Genomic DNA, 18275 nt, shown 5'->3' on the forward strand with positions numbered 1-18275 from the left:
TTTATGAGACAGATTTATATCCTTAAAATAAATCCCACTTTGTTCTTAAGTTAGAGTGGTTTTCTGTTACTTCCAATTAAAAGGCCTCTCATAAAACACTCAGCTTTGCTAGAATCAGCTTTTACCACATGTCTTTCCATGGTCTGGGTTTGCGGGTTTGGGGTCTTGTCATTTCTGACTGCCTGGGTGCTGTGGTAAGTGTCCTTTTTGTGGTACTGCAAGGACGCTGACCTCCTCCACTGGCCATTTGAGAGGTGGGTGTGTGGCCTTAGTCATGCGCTTCACACTGGGTGTGGTTGGATCATCTGCACAGAAATGCTTCACACTCATGTGACAGCTTCTGGTGGAAGTGTCAATGAGGCTTTTTATAGAACTGCCACCCCGCAGGCTGACCAGAAAAGGACTAGCATTGAGGAGATTCAGAATTGTCCCTGGGAGGCAGACTTCTGGGTTTAGGGGGACTTTTTGGTTCAAAAACACAGAATTGTAGATGGAGAAGGAACCTTAGGCAGAGTCCAGCTCTACCTCTTATTTGTCCAGATGAGAATCCTGACCCCCCAGGGGGGCTGATTGGTTTGCCCTGAGGTGGAGCCAGGACCCCCCACCTCCAGCAGGGTGTTCTTTCCCCAACCCCATTCTGCCTTGAGCACTTTCTTCATGAAAAGAATATTTAGATTCCTGTGTAGGGAAGGAAAAAAATTCTCTTGCCCTTTGAGTGTCTCCAGCTGGGCCTAGGAATTATAATGACATAAGACAGATTAACAGGTGAAAAGCATCCAAGTTTTATTAAATTTTTACCTGTACGTGGAGCACTTCACAAGAGAATGAGGACCCAAAGAAGTGACCAGAACAGAAAGCCTTTAGATCTTTTAGATAAGGAAATAGTACATTTGGGAAGAAATGGCAAGGCAAAGGGGTTTGGATTAGGGGTAGTATATTGTGGGGAGTTTACTAAGAGATATATCAGTGAGGGAAGTTAGTGGAAGAGGAGAGTTATTTTCGTGTATTTGTACAGATGCATTTCAGTGGTGATTCCAAGTCTTGGGTGATTAGGATGTGCTTTTCTTCCTAATACAGGGAGGGCGGGCACCTCTCTCGAGGAAGCTTTTACAGAAAAGCGGAGCCCAGAGCATTCTTGCATCTGCTGTTTCTTAAGTGCTTTCAGTTAAAAATAATCCATATGCCAAAGTGGCATATTTTGGGGTGCTGCGTTCTGAACTCTTTCACCTGAGATCTTGCCTTCTGCACTGTTTTTGAAATATACCTAATAAAGTACTTATACCCCAGATATGGCTAGGGATCTTTATGGTGCTTGTAATGAAATTAGATATTTAATTTTTAAAGCAAATTGAAGAAAAATGAGTCCATAGGTAAAGTGAATGAGTAATTGTTCCCCCCCCAGTAGACTTGGATGTATTGTTTGTCTAATTTCAAACTAAGTTATCTTAGCCCGTGTTTGTTCTGACAGCAAATAAGCCATGATAACCTGAACTTACTTCACGTGGGTAGAAACATAATAAAACCTGTTTCGTCTTTGTACCACAGGACCCCTTAAATCACATTGATTGCACACATGATTTCCAAATTTACTTAAAACGTTTCTCTCTTGACCCTTCAGTACTCTGTGTGAGGTAATGAGCCACTGTTTTGTCCCTGTCATGCCTGTACTGTGTGTCTGGTTCACACCATTGTCTTGCCTGGTCTGTTGCAGAGGCTTTTGGGCCTCTGGGGGAACCTGTGTACTGCATTTGTTCCAAAAGACTGTCTACTAGAATTCCTCTTTTATTTTGCAATGGACAGGGTATTGGTTTTTGGGTTGTTGTTTTATTTTTTGTCAGCTTTTCACCCATTTCTCACTCTTTTGAAAACAGCCCTTGGATTTTCCTTTGAGGACCCCTTCAGTGAGTGGGGTTTGGGTAGGGCAGACCCTCCCTCCCACCCCCATTCTGTCTCCAAAGATGGGCACTGCATTCCCCTGGCCATAGCATTTACGTTGGTAATGGGTGATGTTGATTATCCAGAAAGAGTCAGCTACCAGACCTTTGATGGAACTATTGGGGAAGAAGCACTCTCTTCGCACGGGGGAGCCCAAGCCCCTGGGATTAAGTCTTAAGCTGTTGATGGCCATCTTTGCCACAGTGCGGACAGGATCCCCATGAGAAAGAAGTCAAGAAGGGGAAAGTAGTCCTGAGAGATGATATCACTTATTCTGTGGCACCAGCTGAGCCCGCCTCCAGACACACCTCTTCACTTTCCAGTCGAGTGAACTAATACATTCTTTTTTGCTTGAGCCAATTTGAATTGGGTTTCAGTCACTGGCCACCTAAAGCGTACTGGCTATTGCATGGCCAAATTGCTATTGTCCTTAAGAGGTATTCACGCTTTTCTATTACATGCAGAATAAATCCAGCCTCTTTTCGGCTTCAAGGCTTTTTATGATCTTCCCCATTTTAGCCTTTGCTTCCCACTCTTTGCCATACAGCTGACGCTTCTGTGGCGATGCTCTTGTTAGCGTTTCTTGACGTACCGCGCGTTTTTCCATCGCACTGCCTTTGTCTGTGCCACTCCTACCCTCACCCCGTCTGGAATGCTTTTACCCACATGGTGAGAGCCTATGTATTCCTCAAAACCACACTCACATGTTACCTTCAATAGGAAGCCTTTCCTGGGCCCTGAGTCAGAACGAACTTTTGGCATCTTTGTATTTTCTTGACTCATTTTTTTTATACCTCTTTACAACACGTCACAACCTGTCTTCGCTCTCTAGTCAAGGGTCAGCGTTACGGCCCCGCCCCTACTCCCAAGCCTGCAACAGAGCAGGCGCATTAGATGATGATACCCCCCCCCCCCCCCCCGCGGTGTTCCCGGGCAGTCAGGTGTGACTGTGCCTGTTCCGTCCACCAGATGGCGCTTTACTTATTTTTGTTTCCCGAGATCCCCAAGGAGGGCTGAATGCCGGGCGCAGAGTGAACACTGCCGAAAGGTCTGTGAAATAGAGTGGACTTGGTCTCACGTTGAAATGCTCTCACACTTTTCACAGTGATTTTCATAATATAGATTTGAGCTTCCCGTTTTGGTGAAGGGCTGCGATGGCTGTTGGAGTGGCAGCTTCGGGCCTGGACTGACTTCCCCGTAGGTGGTTCTTAGAGTTTGCATTTGGCTTGATGATGGCTGTTGAACTTGCATCTTCAAATCCACTAGAAGTTAGGAGGGAGAGAATGAGAAGAAAAAGTGGGAATGCCACTTGACCAACCATGGTTCCGTGGGTGCTCCCCTTCTCTCCCCCTCCTCTTCCTCTTCTAGAGTGAAATGCGGCTCTAGGTCTCTTTCTAGATCCTCTGATGACTTCAGGTGTTCCTGTGGCCCCCCCCTTTCTCTCTTCCTCCTCCTCCCTGCTGGGGTATGTGAGGATGGCCCTAAGATCCATGAAACAACAAGCTCACGTTTCAGAAGTGGGATATCTGCATAAATATGTAAAACACGTGTGGCATGAGTTATGTCTTTGTATTTATAGGGACACGTCAAACTTTTTGGTCTGCAGGTCCCCTGACAAGGCTGAAAGTGGCAGATTTTATACACATGGATTATTCTTAGATTAGTGGCTGCAGCTGCTGTTTACAGATCCTGGCGATGTTTATGACTCTGCTGTTTTTAGATTCGACTAACATTGCCAAGCAGGCGCTCTGTGTCAGGCACTGTCCTAAGTTCCTTCACATACGTTAATTGCTTTGTCTTTTTTAATCTTCGAAACAACTCTGAGATGTATTAGTTATCTATTGCCACATGATAAATTACACAAACTTTTTGGCTTAAACGTAAAATTTATTATCTCACGGTGTCTGCAGATCAGGAACACAGGTGCGGTTTAGCGGGGTCCTCTGGCTCTGGGTCTCTCACAGGCTTGACTTGAAAAGACCCCTTTCCCAGCTCACTTATGTGGTTGCTGGCAGAATTCACTCCATCTCTCACTGTGGACCAGAGGCCTCCCACATAGACCTCTCTAGAGAGTGGCTCATGACATGGCAGGTGGCTTCATCGAGCTGAACAGGTGGGAAAGAGTGAGCTAGAGAATGCTAGAAAGATGAAACTCACAGGCTTTTGCCACCTCATCTTGGAAGTGATGTCGCATCATCTTTGCCCTATTCTATTTGTTAGAGGCAAGTTGCTAGGCCCAGTTCATACTCAAGGGAGGGAACCACACAACGGTGTGACACCAGGAGTCAGAGATCACTGGGGACCATACCGGAGGTCTGCCTACCACGGAGATAGTTTAATGCCCATTTTACAGATGAGAAAATTGAGATGCTGGTAGAAAAAACAGAGATGAATGATGATGTATATGTATGTATTGATGAAAATTCATGTGTCTGAGCCATATTTCTCAAGTGTAGAGTTAGTACATGTTTTCAAAAGCTTTGACTGTCCCTACCAACCCACAGGAGCTGCTTCTGTGTCCTCTAGAATGTTGCTCTGCAAAGTGTGGTTCGGGGACCAGCAGCACTGGCTTTGCCCGGGAGCTTGTTGGAAATTCAGAACGTCCAGCCTTTTCCCAGACCTATGGAGTCAGAATCTGCATGCCTGCTGATGTGCGTGCACATTGAAGTCAGAGAAAGGCTGCCCTAGAAGGTCCCTTTTCCAGATTCTCTGATGACCACAGGTGTTCCCACGCTCCTCTGTCTGCTGGCGTGGCTCGTTGCTTGCCCTTCAGCACTAGTGGGGAGTATTATCTGTCTCTGCACTAATTTGAAAACCAGAGGAACTGAAGTCCCTGAAATAAAAGCTTCTTGTCACCTACCGTCTTGTATAACCAACAACGGTCTCTCTCTGTAATCTAAGGTAGAATGGGAACCACTGGCACACGTTGTCACAGATGGTGGACAAGCATGAAAGTTGGTGTTCGGCTCTGGAGTGAACTAGAGCAAATCTGTCCAGCAAGTGAGCCTTCCTAAATTATTTTATTTAGGCAACCTAGATGAATCTCCAAACCATTATACAATGTCAGAGTAGCCTGGCACAAAAGACCACATATGGCATGGTTCCATTTCTATGCAATTCTAGAAAAGGCAAAACTAGAGTGACCAAAAGCATTTCAGTGGAGACAAGGGCAGAAACTTACTACACGGAGGCCTGAGGGAACTTTCTGGTGATGGGACCGGACTGCATCTTGACTGTGGTGGCAGATACATGGGTGTATACATTTGTCAGACTCATCACATTGTACATTTAAATGGCTGAATTTTATTTTATATAAATTAACTTTCCGTAAAGTTGATGGGGGAAAAAGTTAAGTAGGAGTTAGTAGCCTTCAGGTCATGGTCCCAGGGTCCTGGGATCGAGCCCTGCATTGGGCTCCCGGCTCCGTGGGGAGCTTGCAGCTCCCTCTCTCTCTGCCTGCCATTCCCCCCGCTTGTGCTCTCTCTCTGTCAGATAAATAAATAAAGTCTCTAAAAATAAAAAAACAAGACTTTGCTTGAAAGAAACAAACAAAGAGTTAGTAGCCTTGTCAATTGGTTCTGTGTCCTCTAACTTAGGTCCAGAACCCATGGATCATGTGCACTGATTAGACTACTCGTCAGAGAAGGATGTTATTTAAAAGATATCCTTGGTATCTGACATTGACCTAGAGTGGAAATTATTTCTCCTTTGAAGTCCTACTGGGAAGACGTCATATTTAGAAAGTTGTTCAGATCTCCATCAGTTAAAGAACTCCGAGAAGTCACATTCCAAGGTTCGTGCCTTAGAACTTTTTGTTTTGATTTCTGGAGCTTCTTCAGCCTTCCTTGAGAAGGAGCACGGAAATGATGGCTTTCATTTATTGAGCAATGACTCCAGACATTCCGACTTCACTTTCATTATTTAGTTTAATCTGCACAGCAATTCTGTGAATGAGGTACTGGGTGTCTTCCCAGTTTACAGAGGAGAGAGCTAAAGCTTAGAGAGATTGGAAAGTCTTTCAGATGGGCAGTTTGCATGGAGTTTGGAATGATCCAATGCCAGAGCCATTTAACTACTGTTTTTACTGCCTCACCTACTCTAAGCTGCTCCCACAGCATCTGACTTAGACCCTGACGTCACTTACCTCCAGATTGCCGGCTTCCGGTCCACTGGGTATCCGCAGCCACACGCCCGCACACTTACCCTGCATTTCCATCAGGCTATCTCAAGTCTCAGACTTCTTTCAATCTCCATAGACTAAAGGAGTCCAACTTCTTCGCTATTGGAAAACTTGCGGAATGTGCTTTGTCATGATGAACAATTATTAAGCAAGGAGTTGCTTCAAAAGAGGAATTCTCTCTTGTGGTTTCCAGAACCGTGGACTGGGGAGAGCAGAGCCAGGGAGAGGTCAGGGATTTGGCAGTGTCTTGTGGCCATGGGATTTTCCCAGTGGAAATCCTGGCTAGTTTATAGAACAGGTGTTTGGTGACGATACAAAAAAAAAAAAAAAAAGACACGGCGGGGGGCGGGGACCTGAGTGGCTTTGGCCACCATACAGATCTGGTAGTGGGATGTGCTGTTCAGCCACAACCCTGCACGTGGCTGGAAGTGGTGGGGGTAATGGGGGGCATCTCTGAAGAGAGTAGGGACCCGTTTCAACACTGAAGGGTAATCAAAAGAATTCTGAGGTTGAGTCTCTGAGTATAAAACTTCGTAGAGGACCGTCCTTCTGCTCTGAGGTCAGAGAAGTGTTGCTGAGGGTCTGCAGATGGATTCCATATTCCTTGCTGTGCCCCTGTCCCCATTATAGCCTCCCAATCCGATGACTGGTGCATTATGAACCCAGACCCGGAGGCCGGCTCCCGGAAGGAAAACGTCCTGCCAAAGCAGCAGGCAGGGAGATTTGATTTGTACTAATGTGTGCATGTATAGAAAAAATCTGACACTCCTGAGAAGTGAAAATGGGGCGGTTTGCGCCTCCAAGGGGGACCTCATGTGTGAACTAGAGAGTTCAGTGTGGACACGGGCTGTAGAAGATTTGTAGAGCTAAGAGCTGGACCCGGCAAGACATCCCTTACTGACTAAACAGCATCCCCGGAGGCCCCGCTTCTCTAAAAGCACTGTCATTTTGGGGGACAGATCAGGCCTGCCTTAGTGCACAAAAGATCACAGTCAGGTAAGGTTGGGTAGGGCAAGAAACCTTGACATAGTCATTTAAATGCCAGAAATTTCTGACAATCTCTTGGATGTCACCACTTGATTATTGACTTTGCATGATTTTTTTTTTCCCTTTGAGAAAATTTTCTGAGCTTTTAGTGAGGCTTGATATAAGCGGAAGGATAGGATTATCATGCAGATTGCATTGTTTTTCCAAAATTAAAAGACTATTGTTTGCCTTTTTAAAAAATTCAAATAATATAAGGTCATGTTTCTGAAGGCTCAGGAGAAAAAACAAAAACGCAAGGTCAAAAAAAATCATGATTGACTGTTGGGTGTGAATATATTCTCCCAGCCTTTTAATGTTGCTACAAACCTACGTTTTTACCTGAATAGGACTGTACCATAATACTGGCCTGTAACCACCTTGTTTCACTCAATAAGTCATAGAGCTACATGGAAGCCAATACATTTTCATCTCTCTTATCTCTTCAGGGGCTTCACTGTAGCCATATGATTGTGATTTAATTAACCAATCCCCTATTGAGGGATTTTAGGCTGTTTCCAATTTGGGGTTGTATTACCGAGAATGCTGGTAACTGTTCTGCCGTTAAGTCTTTTCTCAGTTGTCCAATAATTTCTAAGGGATAAATTCTTGGACTTGATGGGTCAGAGAATAGATAACCTTCTTAATTTTGATAAAATCTGACAAAACACCATGCATAAATTTATTGCTCTGCTTTCAACAGTGCGATAGAGCGTTTTTCCTCCCAAATTATCACCTCCTCTGGGCTTTGCTGATCTTTGCTAATCTGATGGTGAAAGGAAACTTAAGTTATCTTAATTTGCATTTGTTTAATCAGCAGTGATTTGGGGTCCACTGTCATATGCTTATCGGCCACATGTATTTTTTTGGTGAATTTGATATTTTTCTGGTAAGGTGTTTATTTTTTACTTATTGAATTATTAGAGCTTTTTATATATGAAGTATATTAGCACTTTGTCACATATTTTGCATGCAATTAAATCTTTTTGGTATCAGCAGAAAATATCAAACAGGTTTACTTACATAAACTCTGTCCCCCCCAAAAAAAAACCCCCCCACAAAACTGATGATTGTTGACACTCTATGTCATAACAAAATATCACCAACTGGGTGACTCCAAACAGTAGAAATTTATTCTCTCATAGTTCTAGAGGCTAGAAATCTGAAGTCAAGGGGTTGGCAGGGCCGTGCTCCCTCAGGAGCTTCTAGGGGAGGACCCTTCCCTTCCCTTCCTCGTCTCTTCCAGCTTCTGGTAGCCTCAGGTGTTCCTTGGTTTCAGACATTATAATCTTTACCTCTGTTACATTCTTTCTTAAGAGTACCCATCCTATTGGGTCAGGGCCCACCATCATGACCTCATCATAACTTTATTACATCTGTAGAACCTATTTCCAAATAAAATTGCATTCACAGATACCAGGAGTTAGGACTTCGTATCTTTTTGGGGGACACATTTCAACCCACGAGAGACACCCATTATGAAGTGTCTGCTATTGCCAGCAAAGTATAAACTCTGTAAAGACTGAGGCTGGGTCAGTTTTGTTCTATATTCTAATCCCCAGTACTCAGCACCGAGTCTAGTAAGTTGTAGGAACTCCATAGATTTCTTAAAGAATTTGACTTTCAGGAATCTCTGGCCTTTCAGAAATTTAAAAGATGTATACAGAGAACACAAGATGTTGATTCTTTCATTTGAATGTACATTTAACAGTTAAGATGCAAGTACAATTGGGGAGACCTAGACTATCCAGAAGAGGGAATGTCTGAACTTTCTGAACGAGTATGCTTGCCAAGGAGCGTGCTTTAAGTTCCCCCAGCACCTGTCCTAAAAATGAGTCTTTGCAAACATGCAGACGAGTACACAGACTAGAACCACATTTATTGAACAGGATTATTATGTTGGGTTAAACAGAAATAAGGCAGCAGAACCCTTAAAAATCCCCCCATTTTTTTCTTTGTATCATGAAACACAATTGACAATTTATTTCACAGCCATGGCAAATACAGCCTAGTTTACCAAATGCCAGAATTTGCTTTAGAAACTTACTTTCTAAACTATTTTTTTTGGCTCATTTCCAAAAATAATTTCCATTTACAGAGGACTTGCAGCTTCCAAATTATCCTGAATTCCTTTATCTAACCTTTCTTTAAAAAATAATTCATCTCCTGTAAAATATATACTTAATAAAGTTACTTTTTGTTTTTTTAAGTCAAGCGTTTTCTCCAGGGATTTCTATATTTTATCTGTAATGTCTCCACTCCCTCACACTTTCACCAGAGCTCGTCAAATACAGTCATTTGGGGCTAGGGCTCGAACCCCTGCTTTGCTCTACTTTAGCAGCCTCGGTTCCAGTCCAAAAACAATGGACCAGTGTTTTAAGTCCTAAGGTACAGCCACAGAGGTGAAGTATTTTAATCAGAACAGAAATAACATTTTGATCTGGGCGCTTTATCTGAACTCATGCATAGTCCAAATGTAAAATTGAGCACCAAAGCCATTGTTCAAATACATGCAGTTCCAGCCTCATGGGTCTGTGACCCGTGTCGTCCTGTGCTTGGTTTCATGCTGTGCAGTTGCCATCTCGAGTTTCCGAACAATTTTTGAATGGCAGGCCCCACATTTTCATTTTGCAATGAGCTCTGCAAATTATGTAGCTAGTCCCGGACATGCACAGAAGCTGCTTTGACCTGAATCATCTGACTTACAATCTCTGTTTTCTTTCTTTCTTTTCTTTCTTTCTTTCTTTCCTTTCTTTCTTTTCTTAAGATTTTTAATTTATTTATTTGACAGAGATAGAGACAGCCAGCGAGAGAGGGAACACAAGCAGGGGGAGTGGGAGAGGAAGAAGCAGGCTCACAGCAGAGGAGCCCGATGTGGGGCTCGATCCCACAATGCCGGGATCATGCCCTGAGCCGAAGGCAGACGCTTAACCGCTGTGCCACCCAGGCGCCCCTACAATCTCTGTTTTCATCTGGCAGTGAAGACGGAGTTGTGGGTAGTTCCCCGAAATCTCCTCCCAGGAAGAGATGACCCTAGTTCTAGAACGTTTTCAAAGATCTAGAAGTTGTGGGTCATGGGATTCCCTTGAGAGTCATGAAGGAAGGAGACACGCAAAGCTGATTTTTATCTGCAAGTCTGAAGAGTTAAAGTCCTACCTTCAGTGAAATATGGAGGAATCGAGCCCAATGGGATATATACCAGTGTTTAAGGACCTGCTGGTTTGAAGAGAAAATAGGTATGCCCGTGGGCCAGTAAGCTAAATATAAATACATCTCTCTGTAATTCTTCTATCAAAGATGATTATTCCAGCAATTCAAATAAAAAACAGAATATGTACAAGGCCAAGCTTGGCTGCTCTTTATAAGAATAATGAATACATCCTCTTCTGAATTAGAAAGCATCATTCTTCCTATTCTTCCTCAAAAGAACAGTGAGGGAATAGCTGTTATAAAAATACCATAAAACATCTACCTTCCATTAAGACAGAGGATTAAACATTTCATTACAGGGCATTGTCCTCTGTACAGGAGGATAGAGTGTGATTTTAAAAGGACAAGTTGTCAAGGAAGAGTTCTTTCTAGACCCCTTATGAGCCAGGGGAAAGGCTCAGCAAGCGAGCAAGGATGCAGTATTGCCTATTCCTTCAAAGGGCTTTTGAATATACAAAAAGAAAGGTTTGAGTTACACCGAAGTCAAACAGGTATCTATTTAGAAAAATTTTAAATATCTATTTATATCTGATCGTGTTTAAATGTAGACACTGTTAACAGAGTTATTTCTAGGTAAGGTATTAACTATACATAATTTTAAAATATTTTATAAATAATTTAACGATCTTTCTCTAAGGTTAAACAACGCTTCCAATAAATAGCAGAATATTGAGGAAATGAAAATAGTTTTTAAAGACGACATTTCAATTGCTAGGAAATCTGAAGAATTTGTCAGAGTTTCAAAGTCCTTTCAACTGAGAGATGGCCAGGGCACGTAGTGTTCTTCCTAACTTGAAGTACTGTTTAGATCTCAAAGACCTTCTTCCATTGAAAAAGAAAGAAAAATCTGGTTAGACTAAAATTTAAAATTAAGCATTTGGAAATGAATCCTTATTTCCTAGAATGTCCTCTTTAATAATATACTTAAAAAAAAAAAAAACTCCACCAAACATTTTTACAAATAAGTACCTAAAATCCCAGTAACCCTAGAGGAGAAATTGTTTTTCAACTGCTCTTTGAATTCCAGGGTAGATGCGTTCTTGAGGATTTCACAACTTGGGTAAAAAGTTGTGGAAGGGTTAGCCATTAAGGACCAAGGGAGGCAGGGAGGAAGATAAAAAGGTTTAAGAAAAAAAATGAGTCCCTTGAGTTTCCTCCTGTTTCTATGCTAGTGAAGGCTGGAGTAACCGTACTTGACAATTTCCTCTTGGTCTCATCTCTGTTATTGCTCTTTGTAACCCTGCAGCCAGACCAGCAGGGAAGGGCCAGGGCACAAAGGTTCAGGTTTTCCATTGTGTGTGTGTGTGTCTCAGTTGTATACTGTAAAAGGCTCTCATTACAAAAGTCACTGAAAAGGCTAACTCGCCTTCCTTTGCTTTTAGCAAATTGCTAACCTCCACGGATGTGGAGGGGGACGTTTGGAAGTGTTCTTTGGGGAATGAGAGAAAGGCTAGGGTGATGACATCTTTTTCTCTCAAGGGTTTGAGGAGCCCAAGAATAACCAAAATTGAGAGTAAACCCAGACGAAAATAGATGTCACCAATTATTCTCAAGAAGCACTCAATAATAAGATAGATCAGCAGGCACGATGAGGAAGTAATTAGTTTGTTTAAACTAAGAATGTTCTCCGACATCACGGAGGCAAATGAGAAAAAAAACCAACCTGCACCTAAGCCTAAAGCCGAACGTGACTCAAACAAACAATGTGACACGCCAGTATTTTCCTCCAGTGAAGACTTCCGCGAGGAATGGGGCTGTCTTTCTGAGGTGCCCGCCTTCGCGATGTCCTGTTACATTTTAGATCCAAGTTCGAAGACAGACATGCTGACTTAAAGCTTTAGGGCACGAACTTGTTCTGAACTCTAGCCTGGAGAATTAGGCTGAATGTTTCTCTCCTTGTTTGATGCCCAGAACAAGGTGCAGGAACCAGTTAAACTGCACGGTCCATCCTTTGTCCCTGCAAACTTCGATCTGATCAAGAAAATACTTCTTAGCTTCCTCCTCGTTCTTCCCCACTGTGAGGGCATCCCGAATATATTCGATGTCTTCTTTGCTTGTTAACTGGGGCATTCCCGTCATCAGCATCATGGAGAACAGGATGATGAGCAGATTTGTGTGGTGACGAAGAGCTAGGTAAGCCTTGACGCAGACGTCCTGCATGAAGGAAAAGAAGCTGTTAACGTTGTTGTGGTAACTGAGTGGACTGAAGACCACGGGGCTGCCCTGGAATTTACATGGTGTTAGCCTGTCCTCGTGGATGGAAACCGTCACGAACAGGGCAGGTCCCCCCTTCAGATGGAAGCCTTGATGAGAATGTAAGACCGTGTTTACACTCTCTGAAACACGTTAGTGTCATTGCCCATGTCCAGGGTGTGCCCAAGGAAGACTAATTGATACGGTATGTTCCATCTCTTTTCTTACTCTGCCTTTTCTGGCCATTTCTTTCCTAGGAAATGCAGGGTGGAAATTTCTGTAGTCTCTGAAAAGGGATGAGTCAGTTTTTGAACACCATACTGGAAGCAATAAACTTTATGTAAGCGTAAATGTTTGCCAAGGGCTAATGGAACCCAGAGAAACAATGGAAATGTGGTGTTGGAGATTTTGTTTTCATCTTTATTTAACTATTTGTCCTATTCTAAGAAAACAGATGTATTAGCGCTTTGCTGACGCTCAAAACTGTTGAATAAACTTGGGAATTTTAATACAAATTCTGAATGCTGAGTGAGAGAGAGGACTTTAAACAAATGCTTTGGCTGGTGCCTCCTTCAAAAGCCCTTGAGCAGATGATACAGGTGAGTTACGTCCACTTATGAATCGAGGCATGCTTACACCAATCAAATGGTCCCAAAGTATAGAAGAAATCACAAGGTTCTCAATTTTACAGCATGAGAACAACCCAACCCTAGTATTGTAACTTGGCAAAGATAGCATGTTAAAGAAAACTGAAGTTAATGATTACAGATATAGGGGCGCCTGGGTGGCTCAGTTGGTTAAGCGTTTGCCTTCAGCTCAGGTCATGATCCTGGGGTCCCGGGATCGAGCCCCACATCAGGATCCCTGCTCAGCGGGGAGCCTGCTTCTCCCTCTTCCTCTACTGCTCGCCCCACTTATGCTGTCTTGCTCTCTCTGTCAAATAAATAAATAAAATCTTTTAAAAAAAATGATTACAGATGTAAATATTTCAAATAAAATGTGGAGTAAAATGCTAAAGGAAAAAATACATTATCATCAAAGAGAGTTTATTCCAAAATTACAAGGATAGATCATCTTAAGGTACTGTATTAAAACCCACTTCTGATTTTTTTTTTTAAGATTTTATTTTTAAGTAATCCCTACACCCAACATGGGGCTCGAACTCACAACTCCAAGATCGAGAATTACATGCTCTACCAACTGAGCCAGCCAAGCGCCTCCACTTCTGATTTCTTAAAATTAACATGTCACTTAATATGTAACTAAAATGTAATGTAAAACGTAAAATTGTTAGCATTTACAAATAACTTCACTGTCTCCTGGGAACAATGAGGGGAAAAAACGAAAACAGTAAGTAGTTTTTATTAAACTAGCTTTTTATAAAATTAATACATAGAATGCTATAAATAGGGGCCACTAGTTAGAAAGTATAGTGAAAAGACAGTTGCTGTGAATAATGGCAACAAACCCCCCATGATTCCTGGGATAAATACATGCACAAAACCTGCACAGCCCGTTTTTTTAAACGTGCAAAAATTTACTGAGAGACGTAAATGAAAACTTTAACACGTGGAGTGATGTAGCATGATCCTGGGAGAGAAGACTGCTTATTATAAAGATCCAAATTCTTCTCAAGTTCATCTATGATGAAATGTCATCAAAAATTCCTATTGGACATTTAAACTCAGGTATGGTTTTAAGTTTGTCTGGAATCATTAGGACCTGGGAGAACATTTTGAACAAAGACAGTAATGAAAAACCGTGCTTGGCATGCCAGATACTAAGACATTATAAAACTACAGTATTTAAGACTGTGGGAAACAGCATCTATTCTTTTCCAAATAAATAAATAAGACATTTTGTAGACGAGGATGGAAAGTTCACATGGACCTGAGTACATGCCACATGTATAACAAAGGTGACTTCTCCAATTTGGAAAAGACCTATTATTGGATAAATGGGGCTGGTACAATTGGCTATCATTTGGGGGACAAATAAGGCTTACCCTGTGTGACATGTGAAAATAAATTACCGATGCATTAAAGATTACGCTACCTTTCATCTTTTTTCCTACTCTACCTTTTATGTCAATTTCTTTCCTAGGAAATTGACAAACATTTAATAATCATAGAGTGGGAAAGGCCATTATGAAGATCACTTTCCAAGGTACAGTCTATAAGGCAAAGGTGGAGAGATTATGGAAACGTTACTGAGGGGAAAAAAAAAGCTATAAACAACAATACAAGAGATAAACAGCAAGAGAAAACATTTGCAACACGACAAATCATTTCTTCCCCAATAGCTCTTACAAATCAGTAAGAAAGCGTGGATAAATAGTTGGCTAGTCACATAAGCCGAGGATATAAACATGAGTTCACACTGTAAGACATAAAAACAGAGAATAAACATGAAAAAATATACTACCTCATTAGTAAACAAACGTAACGAAACAAGATGGAAACATTCACCTACCAAATTGGAAAATCTTAAATTTTTTTTTTTAAAGAATAATATCCAATGCTCACCTTTCACGGGCTGACAGAAAATGGGAATAGGTATAATTTAACTAGTGGAAAATTTGATAACGTGCATCTAAAGCTTTAAATTACTAATAAGTGTTACAGAACCGCATTTCGGTGGTGGTTACATGCCCGATGCCATTCATCAAAATTCAAAGAAGTGCACACGTAAAAAGGCCCAGTTCTGCTGTCGGTGAATTATGCCTCAATAAACTGGACTTTAAAAACGTCTGTATCCTTTTGCCTGGCAATTTCCATGCTAGAAATTTACCTTTAAACGAAAATTGGATCATTTTGGCAGTGCTCAGTCTACAAGAATACTCAGCAGAACATCGTTTAAAAATGCAGGACCTTGAAGGTAACCTGGATATCCTACAAGTGGGGGTTGATAAAAAGGACTGATCAGAGTCCCTCTAGCCCCATGCTCTGTAACTGCTGGAGTGAGACTGGACAGGAATATGGAATGACCGTGTAACAGCGTCTGAGTTAAAAAGCGGGCATCAAACAACACATGTAGTAGTAAGCCCATGTTGGTAAATGGACACAAGATATTTATAGAGGAAAAAAGACTGTAAGGTTCACAGGCCAAAATGTTGAGGTAGTGAGTTTCCTTTTTGCTTTTAGATGATCTCGTCTGTGGGCGGCTGAGAGCCACGGTGATGGTGGCCATGCCCGTGTCATTCTGTACGGCAAGGCTGGACCATGGACGCCTCACCCCGTCCAAGTAGAAGAGCCCATGGACGATTCTGGCATTAAACAGGACAATATACATAAAATGCCTGGCACGGGGGCCGGCAGACAGCGTCCGTTCAGTAGATTGTCTCCTTTCCCGGTCTGGATCGGAGCTCGCCCTGTATCTTCTCTCCGCCTACTTGCCCAGGAGCTGGAGACTCCCAGACCCAGATGTCTGAACTGTTCCAGCAGTGGCCCCAGTGCCTGGGTGCTCCTGCGTCCTCAGTGACTCCACTTATGGCTGGAAATCATCCAGAGGACCCACCAAAGTCGCTCTCATTTCTTGGTAATTACACAGGTGAAGGGCAGACTTCACCCTGGGCAAATGGCTCGTTAATTTGTCAGCTCGCACGATTTTCACAAGGGCATAGATGGGGATGTCTTTGGATTTTTGAATTAGAGTACGTTCTGATTTTTAATTATTTTCTATCCTTCTGTACGCTGGGGGCTCCAGGCACACCCCTTGCTGTCTGAGCTCACTGTGTGGTCAAACTCTTTAGTAGAAAATTTTTGAGAAGGAAAATGAATCTGGGGCCAAGGTATTTTAACATCAATCCATAGGTACTCAGTGTATATTTCTAAGTGGCAACCCATGGATTCACTCACACACAGACACATGTTAAAGGAAAAGAACTGTCCTGCGTTTCTCTCTCAGGCCATCTCCTCTACCTAAGGCATTTCTGCTGGCCTGACTTGACTCACCGCTGACTTTCACTGTGTGTGGGGGTCATGTCTGTGAGGAAGAAATTTCATCCCCAAATTGCGTGCCCTGTACTGGGCAGACACGATGTGTAAGTTGGGACTGGCAGTGCAGACTTCGAGCCTTCGTGACAGATTTAATTCTCTTTGGCTTAGCGATAGTACGGACTGGGGGTCAGAAGTGCAGAGTCATACTTCGCTGCCTGGATTCAACTCTTGGCTTTATTACAGACACACTGTCATCGGAGAAATCACTTAACCTCTCTGGAGCTCAGTTTCCTCATCTGTAGAATAAGAAGAATAATAACAAGACCCGTCATGGGGTTGTGGTGCGATTCAAGGACTGTGCAAGTGGTTGGCAATTATTATTAATAGTATGCGAGGTTGCATTATTGAACACGCACTTCCCGAGGCGGAGGTGGGGAGCGAGCTGGAAGCAGATAGTGGCCGGGCTGCACCTGCCGGTGGTTCTCTTGCTGGAGGGGCACAGCTGGGTGCTGGCTCCGCCCCCTCAAGCCCCAGAAGTTTCATTTCTGCCCTTTGTACTGAGCCACAGGGTGTGTGTGAGAGCACCCTGGCTATGCAGCCTTGGGCCGGAGGCCTGCGGTTTGAGGGACTGAGGATGTGGCCTGGGGAGCTCAGGGGGGAAACACAGAACACAGAAGTGACTGGCTGGAACAGCAGAATTTTCCCTTCTGCCATGGCTGCCTGGCACTGACCTCAGACATCCTCATTCTCTCCTTCTCTGCTGCCTGGGGAAGACTGAGAAGAAGGGGTAAAGGAAGAGTCTGATTTCAGGAACCTGGTGTGATGGACTTAGTTAATGAGCGTGAACGTGGGGAATGCTGAAATATTGTTACTGTTAGCCAGAACGCTATCCACGAGTAGTTAAGAAATAGATTGAGCCTACACAGCACATCAGCTCTTAATTTCATAGTTGATTCAAAAGCCTTAAGTATAGCATCTAGTACCAAACGAAAGGCTTGTTTTTACAAAGCTACCTCTCCTGTAAGTCTTGTGAACAAAGGAGTTCATTACTATTTCAGGGTCAAAACTTGGAGTTGTTTTGTTAATTGGGCCCAAAGTAGTTCACTAAACTGAAAGCTTTCTACATACAGTCTACTAATTTCTTTCTTTTTCTTTTTTTTAAGATTTTATGTATTTATTTGAGAGAGAGGGGAGAGAGCGAGAGAGCGAGCACGAGCAGGGGGGAGGAGCAGAGGGAGAGAGAGAAGCAGGCTCCCCACTAAGCAGGGAGCCTGAGGAGATGCAAGACTTCACCCAGGACCCCAGGATCATGACCTGAGCCAAAGGCAGACTCAACCGACTGAGCCACCCAGGTGCCCCAGTCTACTAAGTTCTTAACCACCAATGAGCTCTGGCTGCTTCAGACTGTCCAAGTTCATATGGAATAAGCCTACTTTTTCTTAAGACAAATTCCTCCATTCTCATCTAGAAACAAAGTGGAAGTGAAATATTATTGCACACATATTGACAAGAATGAGGAAGTTACCCCAGGACTACAAACAGGAACTCCAGGGCCGAGAGGAGAGAGAGGAGAAAAACTCACAAAGATACATCAATGAAAAGCAACGTCCTTCACCCACTGACTTTTTCTAAATAGTAAGGCTGCTTCTGTCTGCTAGAGGAAGGAGACAGTGGAGAGAAATAATACTTCTGTCAAAAAAGGATTTTGTTTTGTATAAAAAAAATATCAATTAATTGGCCAGGTGATGCCTTTAGAAGTTATTTTGGCAAAAGAGAGACACTGGTTAGCAGATGTA

The 18275-nt window shown here is 42.9% G+C and overlaps 1 protein-coding gene and 1 long non-coding RNA gene across 5 annotated transcripts in view; both read right to left on the reverse strand.

The window, feature by feature from the left end:
- Positions 1 to 758: 758 nt before the first annotated feature.
- On the reverse strand, positions 759 to 6417 carry LOC130542034 (uncharacterized). The gene is made up of 2 exons (XR_008956258.1): positions 6080 to 6417; positions 759 to 3197 (listed from the first exon to the last, which is right to left on the reverse strand). It is a non-coding gene; the product is annotated as an uncharacterized LOC130542034 (long non-coding RNA).
- Positions 6418 to 8996: 2579 nt separating this feature from the next.
- PIK3CG (phosphatidylinositol-4,5-bisphosphate 3-kinase catalytic subunit gamma) overlaps positions 8997 to 18275 on the reverse strand; it is a 33364-nt gene continuing 24085 nt past the window's right edge. For 3 of the 4 annotated variants that reach the window (XM_026503546.4, XM_048212897.2, XM_026503567.4), the window contains one exon: positions 8997 to 12502. In XM_026503546.4, the coding sequence (XP_026359331.3) occupies positions 12224 to 12502 (279 nt within the window). In that variant the 3' untranslated portion in view covers positions 8997 to 12223. The other variant, XM_048212898.2, reaches the window with a different exon arrangement.

Source organism: Ursus arctos, unplaced genomic scaffold, assembly GCF_023065955.2.
Source record: "Ursus arctos isolate Adak ecotype North America unplaced genomic scaffold, UrsArc2.0 scaffold_3, whole genome shotgun sequence".
NCBI lineage: Eukaryota > Metazoa > Chordata > Mammalia > Carnivora > Ursidae > Ursus > Ursus arctos.